This window comes from Salmo salar, chromosome 02 (genome assembly GCF_965601325.2).
Source record: "Salmo salar chromosome 02, fSalSal1, whole genome shotgun sequence".
Classification (NCBI taxonomy): domain Eukaryota; kingdom Metazoa; phylum Chordata; class Actinopteri; order Salmoniformes; family Salmonidae; genus Salmo; species Salmo salar.
In genome coordinates, this window is record NC_138292.1 from 79,380,001 (window position 1) to 79,400,560 (window position 20,560).

General features: G+C 45.2%; 2 protein-coding genes across 4 annotated transcripts in view; one reads left to right on the top strand and one right to left on the bottom strand.

Annotated features, from left to right (window-relative positions):
• Positions 1–15,077, top strand: part of LOC106594609 (proto-oncogene vav) — a 39,832-nt gene extending 24,755 nt beyond the window's left edge. For both annotated transcript variants that reach the window (XM_045710412.2, XM_045710414.2), the window contains exons 17-27: positions 599–693; positions 827–849; positions 2,200–2,236; positions 3,239–3,375; positions 8,270–8,335; positions 8,607–8,638; positions 9,289–9,399; positions 9,530–9,617; positions 12,700–12,823; positions 13,209–13,360; positions 13,768–15,077. In XM_045710412.2, coding sequence (XP_045566368.1) covers positions 599–693; positions 827–849; positions 2,200–2,236; positions 3,239–3,375; positions 8,270–8,335; positions 8,607–8,638; positions 9,289–9,399; positions 9,530–9,617; positions 12,700–12,823; positions 13,209–13,360; positions 13,768–13,821 — 919 coding nt within the window. In that variant the 3' untranslated portion in view covers positions 13,822–15,077. The remainder of the gene's footprint in view (positions 1–598; positions 694–826; positions 850–2,199; positions 2,237–3,238; positions 3,376–8,269; positions 8,336–8,606; positions 8,639–9,288; positions 9,400–9,529; positions 9,618–12,699; positions 12,824–13,208; positions 13,361–13,767) is intronic.
• Positions 15,078–16,327: 1,250 nt separating this feature from the next.
• LOC106594622 (ubiquitin-like protein 5) lies at positions 16,328–20,523 on the bottom strand. 2 transcript variants are annotated; one of them, XM_014186029.3, is made up of 5 exons: positions 20,342–20,523; positions 19,725–19,781; positions 18,134–18,217; positions 17,274–17,311; positions 16,328–16,534 (listed from the first exon to the last, which is right to left on the bottom strand). In XM_014186029.3, the coding sequence occupies exons 2-5, from the start codon at positions 19,778–19,780 to the stop codon at positions 16,491–16,493; spliced, it is 222 nt and encodes a 73-aa protein (XP_014041504.1). In that variant the 5' UTR covers position 19,781; positions 20,342–20,523; the 3' UTR covers positions 16,328–16,490. The 2 variants fall into 2 exon arrangements, with proteins under 2 accessions (XP_014041504.1, XP_082823544.1); XM_082967418.1 differs by having other exon boundaries at positions 19,725–19,830; positions 20,342–20,468.
• Between the last annotated feature and the right edge of the window lie 37 nt (positions 20,524–20,560).

Sequence of the window (20,560 nt, forward strand, 5' to 3'; positions counted from 1 at the left end):
TCCACAAAAAGTTATACAGCTGCACCATCGAGAGCATTTTGACTGGCTGCATTCAACTCTTGGTATGGCAACTGCTCGGCCTCCGACCGCAAGGCACTACAGAGGGTAGTGAGTACGGCCCAGTATATCAAAGCTTCCTGCCATCCAGGACATCTATACCAGGCGGTGTCAGAGGAAGGCCCTAAAAATTGTCAGATTCCAGCAACCCAAGTCATAGACTGTTCTCTCAGCTACTGCATGGCAAGCGGTACCATCAACTCTGGAACCAACAAGGCCCTGAACAGCTTCTACCCCCAAGCATAAGACTGCTAAATAGTTAGTTAAATAGTTAAATAGTACTCTTCATACAGACAGATAGATAGAAAGATAGGTAGATTGACTTCTCACAATCGCTCTCTCCTTCTTTCTTTCTCTAATCTCTCTCTCTCCCTCCTCTCTCTCTTTAATCTATCTCTCTCTATACTCCCTCCCTCCTCTCTCTCTCCTCTCTCTCTATACTTTCTCTCTCCTTCTCTCTTTCTCTCCCTCTCCTTCCTTCTCTCTCTATACTCCCTCCCTCCCTCCCTCCTCTCTCTCTCTCTCTGTCTCTCTCTCTCAGGGGGATATTCTTCCAGGGGTATCGTTGTAGTCGTTGCAGAATGGCCGCTCATAAAGAATGTCTGGGAAGAGTACCAGGCTGCGGACGCAACGCAGGTAGTACCACTAAAGTGTGTGGTGTGTGTGTGTGTGTGTGTGTGTGTGTGTGTGTGTGTGTGTGTGTGACTGTATGTTTTCTGCAGGTGTGTGTAGTGTTGTACACTCAGCTGTGTTGTGGTTTGTATTTCAGACCACTCAGGGACCGTGAAGAAGGTAAGGCTCCTTTCAGAGGCTCTTTATCTGGCAGCGTGTCACTATAGTACTGAGTAATGACTGTGTGAGCTAGGAACTCTTTACGGCAGGAACTTGTACAGCTGAGGGGTGGGTACTACAAAGCAGGGTCAATAGCGGTTCACCTGCCTACATATTCTGAAATAACAGATGTATTGTGGGGATGGAAAAAGGGGATACTTAGTCAGTTGAACAAATCAATGCATTCAACCCAAATGTGTCTTCTGCATTTAACCCCCACCCCTCTGCATCAGAGAGGTCGCTGGGGGGGGGGGGGGGGGGGGGGGGGGGGGCCTTAATCGTCGTCCTGGTGACCAGCTTGAATTGCCTCACTTCTTTCTGTCTCTCTCTCTCTCAATCCAATGGGCTTGGGAAACATGGTCTAATTGAGTCAACAACCAAAAACACAAACTTAAGTGAAGCTTTCTTAGTGACAAACAAAGAGGTGTAATGGGTTCCTACTAAATAATATGTCTCATTAAGCTTACTTCATTATTCAATGTTTTACTGCATCAGCGATAGCGTACACAGACATTTTGGCTTTACAGCCTTCTTCAGTGTGTACAGGAAGTACAATTTTATTTGAATTCAAAACAGCATTTGTAAAGAACAACAGATGAGCAGCAGCTGGTTCTAATCAGGGTTGACCCTCATCGGCCAATCAGGACCTGTATGCAAATGAGTCACAAAAAGATCCAGAGCTATAGGGTATGAGAGCGGGCACGAAGGACAACTCACAGATCAATCGCCAGGTTGATCAGGTGTCCGCTCACCTAAACACATCACATTAATTCATGAGGAAGTTCATTACACCTCTTTGTCTGTCTGAATTCGCAGGGTTTTACTCACCAGCCAAGGTTCCCTAACTGATAAGCTTTCTTAATGAACCAGAACATCTAGAGTTATTTCTGGTTGTTTATCAAAGTTAGCTGGCTAACTCATTGATCCTGCTTTGTAGTATACCCCTCTGGAGTGTGTTGTCTCTTCTAGTTAGTTGTATATCTGTGAGTCTGTTCTAATGGGTAGTTTATCTGTGAGTCTGTTCTAGAGGGTTGTATATCTGTGACCTGTGGGTCTGTTCTAGAGTGTTGTATATCTGTGATGTGTCTGTTCTACAGGGTTGTATATCTGTGATCTGTGAGCCTGTTCTAGTGAGTTGTATATCTGTGATCTGTGAGTCTGTTCTAGTGAGTTGTATATCTGTGACCTGTGGGTCTGTTCTAGTGAGTTGTATATCTGTGATCTGTGAGCCTGTTCTAGTGAGTTGTATATCTGTGACCTGTGAGTCTGTTCTAGTGAGTTGTATATCTGTGACCTGTTTTGTTCCTACAGAATAAGAAGTCAGCTTCTCACAGACAAGCCAGTCCAGGTGAGGATCCCGGAAGTAGAGTAACATTATAGAACTGAATCAAGTTGGGATTAGATTAGAATGGGAACGTTTTTAACTGAACTCAATTCAAATCAATTCAAATCAAGGGGCTTTATTGGCATGGGAAACATATATTAACATTGTCAAAGCAAGTGAAGTAGATAATAAACAAAAGTGAAATAAACAAATAAAAAATTAACAGTCAACATTACACTCACAAGTTTCGAAGAAATATACACATTTCACATTTCATATGTCTATGTACAGGGTTATAATGATGTACAAATAGTTAAAGTACAAAAGGGAAAATAAATAAGCATAAATATGGGTTGTATTTACAATGGTGTTTGTTCTTCACTGGTTGACCTTTTCTTGTGGCAACAGGTCAAAAATATTGCTGCTGTGATGGCACACTGTGGTATTTCACCCAGTAGATATGGGAGTTTATCAAAATTGGGTTTGTTTTTTTAATTCTTTGTGGATCTGTGTAATCTGAGGGAAATATGTGTCTCTAATATGGTCACACATTTGGCAGGAGGTTATGAAGTGCAGCTCAGATTCCACCTCATTTTGTGGGCAGTGTGCACATAGCCTGTCTTCTCTTGAGAGCCAGGTCTGCCACGACGGCCTCTCTCAATAGCAAGGCTATGCTCTCTGAGTCTGTACATAGTCAAAGCTTTCCTTAAGTTTGGGCCAGTCACAGTGGTCAGGTATTCTGCCACTGTGTACTGTCTGTTTAGAGCCAAATAGCATTCTAGTTTTTAACAAATTCTAGTTCTAGAATTTAACAAATTCTCTCTCTCTCTCTCTCTCTCTCTCTCTCTCTCTCTCTCTCTCTCTCTCTCTCTCTCTCTCTCTCTCTCTCTCTCTCTCTCACTCTCTCTCTCTCTCTCTCTCTCTCTCTCTCTCTCCTCTCTCTCTCTCTCTCTCTCTCTCTCTCTCTCTCTCTCTCTCTCTCTCTCTCTCTCTCTCTCTCTCTCTCTCTCTCTCTCTCTCTCTCAGGCCTTCCTAAAATGGAGGTGTGTCAGGAGTACTATGGTTTGCCTCCGCCCCCTGTAGCGTTCGGCCAACCACTGCACCTCTCCATGGGTGATGTCATCGAACTGACAAGAGCCGAGGCCAACCTAACGTGGTGGGAGGTGAAACACTCACACATGCACACACACACAGTGCAGGCAGAGCATGCTTCCTGTAGTGTGGGAGGGTGGAGATAACGTCTCTCTTTCTTTCTCTCTTTCAAAGGGGTTTTATTGGCATGGGTATGACAAGAGTGTTTGTTCTTCACTGGTTTCCCTTTTCTTTTGGCAACAGGTCACACATCTTGCTGCTGTGATGCCACCCTGTGGTATTTCACCCAATAGATATGGGATTTTATCAGAATTAGATTTGTTTTCGGATTCTTTGTGGGTCTGTGTAATCTGAGGGAAATATGTGTCTCTAAAATGGTCATACATTCGGCAGCTCTGTTTTTGGGTAAATTCTTTCCAATGTGTCTAGTAATTATCTTTCTGTTTTCTCATGATTTGGTTGGGTCTAATTGTGTTGCTGTTCTGGTTGTAGAATTTAACAGCTCTTGTCTGGATTTTGATCATTAGCGGGTATAGTCATGCATTATTTGGTGTTTTACGTTGTACACAGAGGATGTTTTTGCAGAATACTGCATGCAGAGTCTCAATATGGTGAGATCTCACAACCATAAAGGGCAAAGGGTTCTATAACTGATTCAAGTATTTAGCCGGATCCTAATTGGGATGTCAAATTTTATGTTCCTTTTGATGGCATAGAAGGCCCTTCTTGTCTCTCAGCTCGTTCACAGCTTTGTGGAAGTTACCTGTGGTGCTGATGTTTAGGCCGAGGTATGTATCGTTTTTTTTGTGCTCTAGGGTAACGGTGTCTAGATAGAATTTATATTTGTGGTCCTGGCAACTGGACATTTTTTGGAACAGCATTATTTTTGTCTTACTGAGATTTAGTGTCAGGGCCAGGTCTGACAGAACCTGAGCAGAAGATCCAGGTGCTGCTGTAGGCCCTCCTTGGTTGGGGACAGAAGAACCAGATCATCAGCAAACAGTAGACATTTGTGATGCCGGGTGCTGTAGACTGTTCTAGAGCCCTGGCCATGTTTTATTTCATTTTTATTTCACCTTTATTTAACCAGGTAAGCTAGTTGAGAACAAGTTCTCATTTACAACTGCGACCTGGCCAAGATAAAGCGTAGCGATTTGACACATACAACAACACAGAGTTACACATGGAATAAACAAACGTACAGTCAATAATACAGTAGAACAAAACAAAACAGAAAGTCTATATACAGTGAGTGCAAATGAGGTAAGTTAAGGCAATAAATAGGCCATGGTGGTGAAGTAATTACAATATAGCAATTAAACACTGGAATGGTAGATGTGTAGAAAATGAATGTGCAAGTAGCGATACTGGGGTGCAAAGGAGCAAGATAAATAAATAAATACAGTATGGGGATGAGGTAGGTAGATAGATGGGCTGGGTGGTTGTCATCAACATATACATCAACATTCTGCTGATGTAGATCAAGCTGCATCCCTGTCTCACTACAAAGCCTTGTGGAAATACATTTGTGTGTTTTTCTGACAATTTTATTGCAGACTTGTTATTTGTGAAATGTTATGTCATATGCAAATTTGGCTCCACTTTTGTGGATTGGGGTGATCAGTCCTTGGTTCCAAATATTGGGGAAGATGCCAGAGCTGAGGATGATGTGAAAGAGTTTTAGTATAGCCAATTGGAATTTGTGGTCTGTATATTTTATCATTTCATTGAGGATACCATCAACACCACAGGCCTTTTTGGGTTGGAGGGTTTTATTTTGTCCTGTAGTTCATTCAAGGTAACTGGAGAATCCAGTGGGTTCTGGTAGTCTTTAATAGTTGGTACTAAGATTTGTATTTGATCAAGTATATGTTTTTGCTGTTTGGAGAAGTTTATCCATACATCTCCATTTTTGGATAGAAAACTCATCAAGTTTCCCAGAAGTGGTTAGAGTCTATGGATTCTTCAATTACATTGAGCTGATTTCTGACGTGCTGTTCCTTCCTTTTCTGTAGTGTATCTCTGTATTGTTTTAGTGATTCACCACAGTGAAGGTGTAGACTCAGGTATTCTGGGTCTCTGTTTTTGGTTGGACAGGTTTCTCAATTTCTTTCTAAGGTTTTTACATTCTTCATCAAACCATTTGCCATTGTTGTTACCGTAATTTCCGGACTATAAGCCGCTACTTTTTTCCCACGCTTTGAACCTCGCGGCTTAAACAATGACGCGGCTAATATATGGATTTTTCACGCTTTCAAATAAAAAATAAAATAAAAAAAACACATTCTGCTCAGTTTTTTGGCGGCATGAAGCTTTCATTAGACCAATGAAATTGCCGAACGGGTTAAGGTCAAACAACTTTTTTGTTTACTGTTTAGATTAAATCGAGCGCACTCCAACTTCCCATCATTCTGATTACGGTAGTCATTTTGTCACCCTCATCATGGCAAAGACACGGAGAAATGCATATGATGCAGCTTTCAAGTTGAAGGCGATTGATCTGGCTGTTGGAAAAGGAAATAGAGCTGCTGCATGGGAGCTTGGTCTGGAGCAATGACTTTCTTGGTAGGCTACTGTTTACTGCTCATTTTTTATTTTTTGTTACAAGCCGTGTTTCGTTAAAGCCTATTTATTTTTGTTACAAGCCGTGTTTCGTTAAAGCCTGTGTAAATTTGTTTCAATGTACCGATAGGCACCTGTGGCTTATAGACATGTGTGGCTTATTTATGTTCAAAATAAAAAAAAATTTTTAATTCAGTGGGTGCGGCTTATATTCAGGTGCGCTCAATAGTCCGGAAATTACGGTCATTTTCTTAGGTTGTCTGCTTGACATGTTTAGATTTGATAGGGAAGCTGAAAGGTCAAATATACTGTTTAGGCTTTCTACTGCCAAGTTTACACCTTCACTATTACAGTGAAACGTTGTCAGGAAGTTGTCTGAAAGGGATTTAATTTATTGTTGCCCAGTTGTTTTGTTGGTAGGTTTCTACACTACTTTACTTCCATCTATAGCATTTCTTAGTATTACTCAGTTCCTTCGGCTTTGATGCCTCATGGTTGAGTATTACTCTGTCCGAGTATATTGTGATTTTGCTGTGATCTAATAGGGGTGTCAGTGGGCTGACTGTGAATATCAGTGATAAAGTCATCTACAGTACTACTGCCAAGGGATGAGCTGTAGGTGTCCTCCTTACCGTAGGTGTCCCCTCGAAGCCTACCATTTACTATGTACATACCCAGCGTCCCCTCGAAGCCTACCATTTACTATGTACATACCTAGCGTCCCCTCGAAGCCTACCATTGACTATGTACATACCCAGCGTCCCCTCGAAGCCTACCATTGACTATGTACATACCCAGCGTCCCCTCGAAGCCTACCATTTACTATGTACATACCCAGCGTCCCCTCGAAGCCTACCATTTACTATGTACATACCCAGCGTCCCCTCGAAGCCTACCATTTACTATGTACATACCCAGCGTCCCCTCGAAGCCTACCATTTACTATGTACATACCCAGCGTCCCCTCGAAGCCTACCATTGACTATGTACATACCCAGCGTCCCCTCGAAGCCTACCATTTACTATGTACATACCCAGCGTCCCCTCGAAGCCTACCGTTTACTATATACAGAACCCAGCGACCCCTCGAAGCCTACCATTTACTATGTACATACCCAGCGTCCCCTCGAAGCCTACCATTGACTATGTACATACCCAGCGTCCCCTCGAAGCCTACCATTGACTATGTACATACCCAGCGTCCCCTCGAAGCCTACCATTTACTATGTACATACCCAGCGTCCCCTCGAAGCCTACCATTGACTATGTACATACCCAGCGTCCCCTCGAAGCCTACCATTGACTATGTACATACCCAGCGTCCCCTCGAAGCCTACCATTTACTATGTACATACCCAGCGTCCCCTCGAAGCCTACCATTTACTATGTACATACCCAGCGTCCCCTCGAAGCCTACCATTGACTATGTACATACCCAGCGTCCCCTCGAAGCCTACCATTGACTATGTACATACCCAGCGTCCCCTCGAAGCCTACCATTGACTATGTACATACCCAGCGTCCCCTCGAAGCCTACCATTGACTATGTACATACCCAGCGTCCCCTCGAAGCCTACCATTGACTATGTACATACCCAGCGTCCCCTCGAAGTCTACCATTGACTATGTACATACCCAGCGTCCCCTCGAAGCCTACCATTGACTATGTACATACCCATCGTACGACAGAGCTGCAGGAGTTGTGACCTGTTTTTGTTGGTTATGTTGTCGTAGTTGTGTCTAGGGGGGCATATGGGGGAGGGAAGGCTGTCACCTCCAGGTAGGTGTTTGTCCCCCTGTGTGCTGAGCGTCAGGTTCTTGTCCAGGTCTGGCATCTCTGGTATCTCTCTCTCTCTCTCTCTGGCATCGCTCTCTCTCTGGCATCGCTTTCTCTCTCTGGCATCGCGTTCTCTCTCTGGCATTGCTCTCTCTCTGGCATTGCTCTCCCTCTGGCATCTCTCTCTCTGGCATCGCTTTCTCTCTCTCTCTCTGGCATCGCTTTCTCTCTCTCTCTGGCATCGCTCTCTCTTTGGCATCTCTCTCTCTCTGGCATCTCTCTCTCTGGCATCGCCTTCTCACTCTCTCTCTGGCATCGCTCTCTCTCTGGCATCTCTCTCTGGCATTGCTCTCTCTCTGGCATCGCTTTCTCGCTCTCTCTGGCATCGTGTTCTCTCTCTCTCTCTGGCTTCGCTCTCTCTCTAGCATCTCTCTCTCTTTTATTTAATACAACCTGCTAACAAGGCCTATTATTCCTGTCAGTAATTCCTAGCGTATTAATGAGTAATACCATTGTAACATGTACTTTGTAGTAAATAATTTCTGTACAATAATGTGCTACAGGAAGCACTGTTAGACACCGTGTTGTTCTAGTCGTCTGATTGGTCTGCTGTGTGTGTCACTCAGGGCAAGAACGTGACGATTGGTCAGATGGGTTGGTTCCCCTGCAGTAAGGTCCAGCCCTTCATCTCTGTGAGTACCACTGACTTTAAACAGTGATCTAGGAGTAAATCCGGGATTCAATCCGATCGTGGGTTATAGGCATCTTGGTTACACATGGGTTAGATCATCACCAGTGGAAATATTTCACTGTGTATGTAGCATACATGTTGTTGATTACACATGCCATGTTATAGGTTTAGGTTACACCGTGTCTGGTATTGATAGAAATAACAACATGCTTTATTAAGAGCTTCAGGAAGCATGGGTTGTGTTCTCAAAACTGTCTGACCTCTCTCCCCAGAGACCAACTCCTGACCTATCCGACTTCCTATGGTGAGTAATGATACCATTCTATTTACACCTGGTATCACTCATACCGATGTTCTAGATATGCACCACTTGGTATCACTCATACCGATGTTCTAGATATGTACCACCTGGTATCACTAAAACCGATGTTCTAGATATGTACCACCTGGTATCACTCATACCGATGTTCTAGATGTGTACCACCTGGTATCACTCATACCGATGTTCTAGATATGCACCACCTGGTATTTCTCATACCGATGTTCTAGATATGTACCACCTGGTATCACTCATACCGATGTTCTAGATATGTACTACCTGCAATCTTAGAAAAAGGGGTTCCAAAAGGGTTCTCCTGCTTAGGAGAACCCTTTTTGGTTCCAGGTCGAACCCTTTCCATCTGTGGAAAGGGTTCTACCTGGAACCAAAAGGGTTCTATCTGGAACCAAAAAGGATTCTTCAAAGGTTTCGCCTATGGGGACAGCCGAAGAACCCTTTTAGGTTCTAGATATCACTTTTTTTCTAAGAGTGTGGTATCACTGCAGGGTTCTAGGTTTGGAAGAGTTCTGTGTTTGAAAATAGTTATTGATAGCAATCATGGTAAAGGTTTTGTACTGTTCTAACGTAACTGCAATGGGTTCTAGGTTTGGTCATTTAAGTGATTTGGGTTCTAGGTTTGCGGGGAACATGGACCGGTCAGCGGCGAAGAACCTCCTGATTTCACGGTCAGACGGAACGTTTCTGGTCCGCCAGAAAGACGGAGGAGAGTTCGCAATCAGCCTCAAGTGAGCCCGCCTCCCTACTGGCCAATCAGAAAGGCGCTGTCTGACAGCTGGCAATCTTCCTCTTTCACACACATATTCTTACTCTCTCTCTCACACACACACTGATTCTCATTCACTCTGTCTCCTCCAGGTTTAACATGGACATCAGACACATCAAGATCACGTCAACAGAAGGCCTCTACCGCATCAACGAGAAGAAAGCATTCAAAGGATTAATTGTACGTCATTCCCCTTCTCTCCCTACCCTCCTCATCTTTCTCCCTCTTCCTCCCATCTCTCTGTCTACCCTCCTCATCTCTCTCCCTCTTCCTCCCATCTCTGTCTACCCTCCTCATCTCTCTCCCTCTTCCTCCCATCTCTGTCTACCCTCCTCATCTCTCTCCCTCTTCCTCCCATCTCTGTCTACCCTCCTCATCTCTCTCCCTCTTCCTCCCATCTCTGTCTACCCTCCTCATCTCTCTCCCTCTTCCTCCCATCTCTCTGTCTACCCTCCTCATCTCTCTCCCTCTTCCTCCCATCTCTCTGTCTACCCTCCTCATCTCTCTCCCTCTTCCTCCCATCTCTGTCTACCCTCCTCATCTCTCTCCCTCTTCCTCCCATCTCTGTCTACCCTCCTCATCTCTCTCCCTCTTCCTCCCATCTCTGTCTACCCTCCTCATCTCTCTCCCTCTTCCTCCCATCTCTGTCTACCCTCCTCATCTCTCTCCCTCCCATCTCTGTCTACCCTCCTCATCTCTCTCCCTCCCATCTCTGTCTACCCTCCTCATCTCTCTTCCTCCCATCTCTGTCTACCCTCCTCATCTCTCTCCCTCTTCCTCCCATCTCTGTCTACCCTCCTCATCTCTCTCCCTCTTCCTCCCATCTCTGTCTACCCTCCTCATCTCTCTCCCTCTTCCTCCCATCTCTGTCTACCCTCCTCATCTCTCTCCCTCTTCCTCCCATCTCTGTCTACCCTCCTCATCTCTCTCCCTCTTCCTCCCATCTCTGTCTACCCTCCTCATCTCTCTCCCTCTTCCTCCCATCTCTGTCTACCCTCCTCATCTCTCTCCCTCTTCCTCCCATCTCTGTCTACCCTCCTCATCTCTCTCCCTCCCATCTCTGTCTACCCTCCTCATCTCTCTCCCTCCCATCTCTGTCTACCCTCCTCATCTCTCTTCCTCCCATCTCTGTCTACCCTCCTCATCTCTCTCCCTCTTCCTCCCATCTCTGTCTACCCTCCTCATCTCTCTCCCTCTTCCTCCCATCTCTGTCTACCCTCCTCATCTCTCTCCCTCTTCCTCCCATCTCTGTCTACCCTCCTCATCTCTCTCCCTCTTCCTCCCATCTCTGTCTACCCTCCTCATCTCTCTCCCTCTTATCTCTCTGTCTACCCTCCTCATCTCTCTCCCTCTTCCTCCCATCTCTGTCTACCCTCCTCATCTCTCTCCCTCTTCCTCCCATCTCTGTCTACCCTCCTCATCTCTCTCCCTCCCATCTCTGTCTACCCTCCTCATCTCTCTCCCTCTTCCTCCCATCTCTGTCTACCCTCCTCATCTCTCCCTCTTCCTCCCATCTCTGTCTACCCTCCTCATCTCTCTCCCTCCCATCTCTGTCTACCCTCCTCATCTCTCTCCCTCTTCCTCCCATCTCTGTCTACCCTCCTCATCTCTCTCCCTCTTCCTCCCATCTCTGTCTACCCTCCTCATCTCTCTCCCTCTTCCTCCCATCTCTGTCTACCCTCCTCATCTCTCTCCCTCTTCCTCCCATCTCTGTCTACCCTCCTCATCTCTCTCCCTCTTCCTCCCATCTCTCTGTCTACCCTCCTCATCTCTCTCCCTCTTCCTCCCATCTCTGTCTACCCTCCTCATCTCTCTCCCTCTTCCTCCCATCTCTGTCTACCCTCCTCATCTCTCTCCCTCTTCCTCCCATCTCTGTCTACCCTCCTCATCTCTCTCCCTCTTCCTCCCATCTCTGTCTACCCTCCTCATCTCTCTCCCTCTTCCTCCCATCTCTGTCTACCCTCCTCATCTCTCTCCCTCTTCCTCCCATCTCTGTCTACCCTCCTCATCTCTCTCCCTCTTCCTCCCATCTCTCTGTCTACCCTCCTCATCTCTCTCCCTCTTCCTCCCATCTCTGTCTACCCTCCTCATCTCTCTCCCTCTTCCTCCCATCTCTGTCTACCCTCCTCATCTCTCTCCCTCTTCCTCCCATCTCTGTCTACCCTCCTCATCTCTCTCCCTCTTCCTCCCATCTCTGTCTACCCTCCTCATCTCTCCCTCTTCCTCCCATCTCTGTCTACCCTCCTCATCTCTCCCTCTTCCTCCCATCTCTGTCTACCCTCCTCATCTCTCTCCCTCTTCCTCCCATCTCTGTCTACCCTCCTCATCTCTCTCCCTCTTCCTCCCATCTCTGTCTACCCTCCTCATCTCTCTCCCTCTTCCTCCCATCTCTGTCTACCCTCCTCATCTCTCCCTCTTCCTCCCATCTCTGTCTACCCTCCTCATCTCTCCCTCTTCCTCCCATCTCTGTCTACCCTCCTCATCTCTCCCTCTTCCTCCCATCTCTCTGTCTACCCTCCTCATCTCTCCCTCTTCCTCCCATCTCTCTGTCTACCCTCCTCATCTCTCCCTCTTCCTCCCATCTCTGTCTACCCTCCTCATCTCTCCCTCTTCCTCCCATCTCTGTCTACCCTCCTCATCTCTCCCTCTTCCTCCCATCTCTGTCTACCCTCCTCATCTCTCTCCCTCTTATCTCTGTCTACCCTCCTCATCTCTCCCCTCTTCCTCCCATCTCTCTGCCCTCCTCACCCCCCCCCCCGCCCCTCCTCATCTCTCTCCCTCTTCCTCCCATCTCTGTCTACCCTCCTCATCTCTCTCCCTCTTCCTCCCATCTCTGTCTACCCTCCTCATCTCTCTCCCTCTTCCTCCCATCTCTGTCTACCCTCCTCATCTCTCTCCCTCTTCCTCCCACTCTCTGTCTACCCTCCTCATCTCTCTCCCTCTTCCTCCCATCTCTGTCTACCCTCCTCATCTCTCTCCCTCTTCCTCCCATCTCTGTCTACCCTCCTCATCTCTCTCCCTCTTCCTCCCATCTCTGTCTACCCTCCTCATCTCTCTCCCTCTTCCTCCCATCTCTGTCTACCCTCCTCATCTCTCTCCCTCTCATCCCTTTTTCTTCTTCTTTTGTAAATATAAACAACATGTTTTACTTTTCTTTTTTGTAAAGCACTTTGGACCTTCATCTCTCTCTCTTCTCTCCCCTCCCCCTCTCTTTCTGCCCCATCTCCCCCTCTCTCTCTCCCTCTCCCTATCGCTCTGTTAGGAGATGGTTCAGTTCTACCAGCAACATTCACTAAAGGAGTATTTTAAAGATGTGGACACCACACTCCAGACCCCCTTCAACCAGCCTGAACAGAGTGACACACCCTTCAACACACCCTCCCCAGGTACATACACACACACCACCCTCCAGACTCCCTTCAACCAGCCTGAACAGAGTGACACACCCTTCAACACACCCTCCCCAGGTACACAAACACACACCACCCTCCAGACTCCCTTCAACCAGCCTGAACAGAGTGACACACCCTTCAACACACCCTCCCCAGGTACACACACACACACCACCCTCCAGACTCCCTTCAACCAGCCTGAACAGAGTGACACACCCTTCAACACACCCTCCCCAGGTACACACACACACACACACTCTCAAGACTTCCTACAAACCTCAACTTATTTCCTTCCATAACCTCAAATATAAGTACTCTCAAATACTGTATGTTTCAACGCACACACACACCCACGCTCACCTCTCTCCCTCTCCTGTAGGTGGAAGTATGCGTTCGTTCGGCACAGCTAGGGCCAGGTATGACTTCTCAGCCAGAGACCGTACAGAGCTGTCTCTGAGAGAAGGAGACACAGTCAAGGTCCTGTCTAAGAAGGCTCACAATGGATGGTGGAAAGGAGAGGTCTATGGACGGGTGAGGACCAACACACACCATCACACACACAGTACACACACACAATCAACACATTCACATGCAGCACATGCAGTAAGATCATCACACATACACCTATCAACATGTATGGTCATAAGTTTGGACACACCTACTCATTCAAGAGTTTTTCTTTATTTTTACTATTTTCTACATTGTAGAATAATAGTGAAGACATCAAAACTATGAAATAACACATATGGAATCATGTAGTAACCAAAAAAGTGTTAAACAAATCAAAATATATTTTTGATTCTTCAAAGTAGTTACCCTTTGCCTTGATGACAGCTTTGCACACTCTTGGCATTCTCTCAACCAGCTTCACCTGGAATACTTTTCCAACACACAAATTGTTGAAGGTCTCTCACACACACTCCTCTCTCTGTCTGTAGGTTGGTCTGTTCCCAGCTAACTATGTAGAAGAGGATTACTCTGACTACTGCTGATGTTGCCTCACATCTCCACTTGTGTGACTATTGCTGATGTCGCCTCACTGTCACACCTTCACCTGTGTGTGAAAGAGACAATGTGTCCCAATTCAATCCCTTCCCCTTCCCTTGGCCCTAACCAGTGCAGTCAAAAATGTGATTTCACTGTTTGTTTTTTCAACATTATTTTCACACTATGAGTTCAAAATAACACTCTGAAATTGTGAAAAAATATTATAATGTCCTTGTAGGTTTTTGAAAAACAATGCTTCAGCCTGTTCAGGTGGGATGGAGATTTTGGCCCACAGCATGACATCACAATCTGATCCGATTTTTCTGACCAATGACCAGTCATCTTTTTGCATATGTATCCCCCTACTTTTAAGGGGTAAGCAGGGTAGGCTCTAGTGCAGGGATGGGCAACTCCAGCCCCACTTTTCCCTAGCAAACACAGCTGATTAAACTGACTGTATTCTGAACTGAAGATCATTACTGGAGTCAGGTGTATTAGCTGGGGCTGAAGTGTAACACCAATCAGGCCCCTGAGGACTGGAGCTGCCCATCCCTGCCCTAGAGTCTAGACAATCCTATCCGCCAATCAGGGCTGTGTATGTAAATATATTAAAATTTCTATCAACACGCCGACACGATCAGACTGAGCATTCCAATGGCAAAAGGAGGCTCAGGGAAATAAATGAGAAAACATTTATTTTAAGTTATTTTCATGAAATAAACACAGTGATTTATTAGACATCCAGTGATGATTTAAAATAACAATGTAAAAGACTGCGTGGAGGCGTTAAATGTTTGCCTAGATCTGCAAGATAGAGGCAATATGGTGGAAGCGTTACCACTACCATAGAGAATGATAGAGGCCTCTAGTGGCCAAAAGGTTGTATTAGCATGGGGCAACACCATTGAGGGCTTCCACCATTTTAATGTAGTCAACTGGCTGGGACTTCCAACTTCATTGGCTGATCCTTCCTGGTGACCTTGTTGGGAGTCATGTGCAACCCGGGTCATCAGGAGGTATCAGCCAATCGTGAAGAAAATGGACTACTTCAAAATGGCCTCAATGGCACTGCCCATGATGTCACAGACGCCGTAGTGGGACGGATGCAATGATGCGGCCTCTTTCCATCTCTATGACCCCCACTACACACAGATACAGCCCCTTCAGACATGTTAACATCGAGGGACCCCTGGCTTCCTCCTATGTGTAGAACTCAATGCACTGATTCAATGTTTCTGCTGTGAATAAAACCTCTGACTTACCACGGGGTCTGTCTCTGTCATGTTAACATTAACTATATACAAAGAGCGAATGCCTTTCAAAAGCAACAAATCCCTTTGAAAACAGAGTCAGTTATTCTAGTGTCAAAATGGACTACAAAGTGTACATAGGATCATTTTGGTCATAAAGTCAGTCTTGTCTAAGACGGAGTGTCACAATTGGTAAATGAAGGTTGGGTTTTGATTGGACAATGTCCCGTTTGCCCACTAAAATGGGGTGAACCGCTGCGGTGATTGCTCTCTATCCAATAGCAGATAGACCTGCCCAGCAGCCCGACTTTGTTTACTTAATAAGACAACACGTCGCAATTTTTTGTTTGCTAAGAAATACTGCACCAAACACCTTCATGCAAAATTGTGCAACAAAACATCCCCAGCAAAAATGAACAAAATATAAAAAAAAATTGTTGTCTTCAATTAATTCTGAGGAAGTGAAATAGGCTTCCGTGTGTACAGTATTTCATGGGGGACAAACATTAAAACCAAACGCGGAATCGGTCAGGAAACAAGACTGAATCGCGTTTTTCAAATGAGCAACAGAAAAAAACCACACGTGCCAATCGGCGTGTTCAGTATTTAAACCTACTCTGAAATGACGTTGCCACGAGCAGCACCGCAGCGGAGACGGAAATATTCTCTCAGACAATTACACAGAACAACGGTCTCTCCACGGTTACAACGCGGGAGACACGGGATCAAAACAGCAGAGAAGTTGAGCCTCGCGCTTCAACGCTTTTAGTTGATGCGGAAATTGACCCACTATGCAGTTTACTTTGTGAATCTACGCCACATCGCTGAGTCTACCTTTAATATCGTCGCAGTTAATATTGTCTAATATTCAGAGGTTCTGTCCCAAATGGCAACAGAACAGGGTCTGGTCTATAGTAGTACACTATATAAGGAACCTCATACCTAGACAGAACAGAGTCTGGTCTATAATAGTGCACTATATAGGGAACCTCTTACCTAGACAGAACAGAGTCTGGTCTATAATAGTGCACTATATAGGGAACCTCTTACCTAGACAGAACAGAGTCTGGTCTATAATAGTGCACTATATAGGGAACCTCTTACCTAGACAGAACAGAGTCTGGTCTATAATAGTGCACTATATAGGGAACCTCTTACCTAGACAGAACAGAGTCTGGTCTATAATAGTGCACTATAAAGGGAATAGGGTACCATGTGGGACACTTCGAGATAAATCAGGCCAGATAGAGATGGAGACAAATTAAGCTAATATAAGTATTTGCTTTTATTTCCAAACAATATCAAAACATTTCATCACTAGAACATCAACAATGTCTGCCGCAAACCCTGATCCAATGATCAACAAACTCACGCCTTGTTATTAAATAGAATTGTGCGTGGTGTGTGTGTGTGTCCTCAGCCTTCTACTGGTAGTACAGCTCCAGGTTCTGCCCATCATGGATCTCATCTGCAGACAGGTGACTTAAGGAGGACAACAGTGGTGGTGGTGGTGATGAGATCAGTAGTCCCACACAAACACCATCCACATGCCAGATGTACCGTGTGTGTGTCAAATGTCTCGAGTTGCACAACCAAATCATTTCCCTGGGTTTCCCTCAATATAATGAACTAAACCAGGAAACTCCTCACTTTCAAGGCAATACTTCACCAATAGCATTTCTCAATAACAAAAACTTTGCTTACATTTAGAAACCTACTCCGACAATAACCATCAGATAAAGTGAGGAGGAGACATTAAAATGTTGCTGTTCTCTCTCTCCTTACTATATCTAACAGTAGCAAAACCTGGAAGGAAAGCAGACATGTTGGCTCAGTATCGCCCAGTTTACAGATTCCTCCCTGGTCAGAGTGAAACTGTTGTTCTAAAGGGCTCAATAGTTTTCTATTTCCTCTTGGTTAAACAGCTGTTTTAGCGTTCTTCATCATGAATCTTCTTCTGGAGGCAGCTCTGCAGTGGCCACTAGCTGGCACAGACACAAAGTCATTAAATCTGATTTTAAACCAAATGCCTAACCCTAATTTAAACACCAAAAAGCACATTATTGTAAAAATGCATGAAAACAACACAGCCACGTTTGACTTTGCAGCTGCTCTAAGCGGAAATGGCCCAGTTGTGCCTCCAGGACGAGACTCACGTCCTGTTGTCAAACAGTGAAACTGCACTTCTGAGGGCTCAAAAAGGATACAGTCTCCCAGAGACACGTGGTCCTTGAATATGGTGTACCTGCGAGGAGAAAACAGGAAGTAAGTCACAGAAGAAGAACACAGCCTAGACCAGGTTCTTTCCTGAACGTTTCAGATAGAAATTACATGATTCCTTATTCTACATGTCACAGAGGCTTGTTAGTTCTGCACAATACATTTCTACCTTAATATTCTAAAACGTTACCCTGGATAAAAATGCAGTCTACACAGAGAACAGTCTGAATAACCCATGAGGAAGAGAAGGGAAGTGACTCGTCACTGGTTCCAAATATGCCACAACTAACAAGTTTCCGAGTGACGCAGCGGTCTAAATGAAATCAAAGTTATTCACGTGTGCTGAATACAACAGTGAAATACCTACTTACAGGCTCTAACCAACAGTGAAATACTTACTTACAGGCTCTAACCAACAGTGAAATACTTACTTACAGGCTCTAACCAACAGTGCAATTTTCAAGTAAAAAAAAAAAAAAAAAAAAAAAAAAAAAAAAAAAAAAAAGGTATTAGGTGAACAATAGATAAGTAAAGAACTAAGACACTGCATCTCAGTGCTAGTGGCGTCACTACAGACCCTGGTTCGATTCCAGGCTGAATCACAACTGGCCGTGACTGGGAGTCACATAGGGTGGTGCACTATTGGCCCAGTGTCGTCCGGGTTTAGCCGCAGTAGGCCATCATTATAAATAAGAATTTGTTCTTAACTGACTTGTCTAGTTAAATAAATAAATACATTTGTGAATAAAAGTCCGTAGGCTAGGGAAGTGACTCGTCACTGGTTCGTAGGCTAGGGAAGTGACTCGTCACTGGTTCGTAGGCTAGGGACTGTTCATTTCTTTCTCACCATTTCTTGAGTACGATCTTGTCCCACCGTGTGCCTGTCTGGGCAGCGATGAGCTTCTTCAGGTCTCCTATAGTGTCTTCTGAGCTGGAAAGGGTTATTAAGGCTGTACATGTAACACTGATGACAGCTATAACGACATGTTGGTGTGGTGGGTCTATGGCTGCAACCTCTGAAGGTTCAGTATCTACAGACATCTATATAACCCTAACCCTCGAAAAAGGTCTGTAGTAATTTAACCTTTAGTTTTTAGAAAATTATTTCTTGCTGATATGAAAAGATACATTCCTTATGTTTCCAAAACCATATCGCAACGATGCGTTTTAACGTTCAGAACGAGCGTCTGGGATGAAAAGAAAAGTATGTGGACACCTGCTCGTTGAACATCTCATTCCAAAATCATGGTCATTAATATGGAGTTGGTCCCCCCTTTGCTGCTATAACAGCCTCCTCTCTTCTGGGAAGGCTTTCCACCAGATGTTACAGCATTGCTGTGGGGACTTTCTTCCATTCAGCCACAAGAGCATTAGTGAGGTCAGGCACTGATGTTTGGAAATTAGACTTGGCACGCAGTCGGCGTTCCAATTAATCCCACAGGTGTTCGATGGGGGTTGAGGTTAGGGCTCTGTGCAGGCCAGTCAAGTTCTTCCAACACGATCTCAACAAACAATTTCTGTATGGACCTCATTGTGCACGGGGGCATTGTCATGCTGAAACAGGAGAGGGCCTTACCAAAACTGTTGAGACAAAGTTGGAAGCGCAGAATAGTCTAGAATTTCATTGTGTGTTGTAGCGTTAAGATTTCCCTTCACTGGAACTAAGGGGCCTAACCCGAACTATGAAAAACAGCCACAGACTATTATTACTCCTCCACTTTACAGTTGGCACTATGCACCAAAACCCAGATTCGTCGGTCGGACTGCCAGAAAATGCATTTCCACTGCTCCGGGTCCAATGGCGGCGAGCTTTACACCACTCCAGCCGACGCTTGGCATTGCGCATGGGAATCTTAGGCTTGTGTGCGGCTGCTCGGCCATGGCAACCCATTTCATGAAGCTCCTGACGAACAGTTCTTGTGCTGACGTTGCTTCCCGAGGCAGTTTGGAACTCGTTGTGAGTGTTGCAACTGAGGACAGACAATTTTTACACACTGCAGCAGTCCCTTTCTGTGAGCTTGTGTGGCTTACCACTTCGCGGCTGAGCCGTTGTTGCTCGTAGACGTTTCCACTTCACAATAACAGCACTTTCAGTTGACTAGGGCAGAAATTTGACTAACTTACTTGTTGGAAAGGTGGCATCCTATGACAGTGCCATGTTGAAAGTCACTGAGCTCTTCAGTAAGGTCATTCTACTGCCAATGTTTGTCTATGGAGATTGTATGGCTGTGTGCTCGATTTTATACACCTGTCAGCAACGGGTGTGGCTGAAATAGCCGAATCCACTAATTTGAAGGGGTATTCACATACTATTGTAACTGTACGTTACTATCGCCAATAGGCGCTAAATCAGTTGCCGTCTATGACTGGCGTAGGCTAGTCTGTGCTGTAAGACTAGCTATTGAACTTGCATGGTGGTCAGTTTTGTAAAAGGATACTTGCACTTCACCCGGACCTTCTTGCCCAGCCGGTCATTGCAAACCACCTCAATCATCCTGATCCGCAGAGAGAGCGCGAGCGAGAGAGTTGATTGAGGCAGTGGTACTGTACGACACGGTGAGCATATGATATACACTATTTTCAAGCAACTTCGATACGGAAGTGACTTTTTCGTAGAAGGTCAGAACTTAAAGCGGGTTAGGATAATTAACGTAGTCGGTTAGGAGACTGAGGTTAAGACGGGTTAGCGAAAATGCTCCCTTAACCTGCTACGAAAATCACTTCGTATCGAAGTGGCGTGAACCAGCACACAGTTGAGCTAACGTTAGTTGGTTACACAACAGTGATGATTACAATACAAGGATGATGTTCCAGCTGTTTGTCATTCCAACTACAATAATGTAATGTTACTGAGCAGCTAACATAATAACTAGGACAATAAACGTTGTTGTCATATGGAGTTGGCTAATGTTAGCAGAGCTAGTTAGCGCTTCATCAACAACCACTGAAGATTTCCAACAACAAAAATAAAGCATTACGTCTTAGATATCGAAGTTTCCTCACATGGTTATTGGTCTATACCATTGATAAAATATCGTATAACTACAGATATTACCTTATTGTTCGTTATTCGTTCCCAAAATGTTAGCGAAAATCAGAATCGCTTCAGCCTGCGTAGTCGTAAAGCGTTCCGCTTTGTGTACAACGAGAAAATGCACCAATGAAAAATCCAAACGGATGATTGACATAGCTACTTCAAGTCCTCTCTTACGGTAACATGTCCAGAGAAGGCGGGTACTGCAATATGCATCAATGCCGTAAATCGACCAGAAGT

What these genes read in the sequence shown, in the direction of transcription:
- LOC106594622 (XM_014186029.3), bottom strand. Translation starts at nt 19,780, where the DNA reads ATGATTGAGGTGGTTTGCAATGACCGGCTGGGCAAGAAGGTCCGGGTG. An exon ending in AAGGTCCGGGTGAAGTGCAA is followed by an intron (nt 18,218 to 19,724) that starts GTATCCTTTTAC and finishes AACCCTTTCCAG; the next exon opens with CTCAGAAGACACTATAGGAG. An exon ending in AAGATCGTACTCAAGAAATG is followed by an intron (nt 17,312 to 18,133) that starts GTGAGAAAGAAA and finishes TTCTCCTCGCAG; the next exon opens with GTACACCATATTCAAGGACC.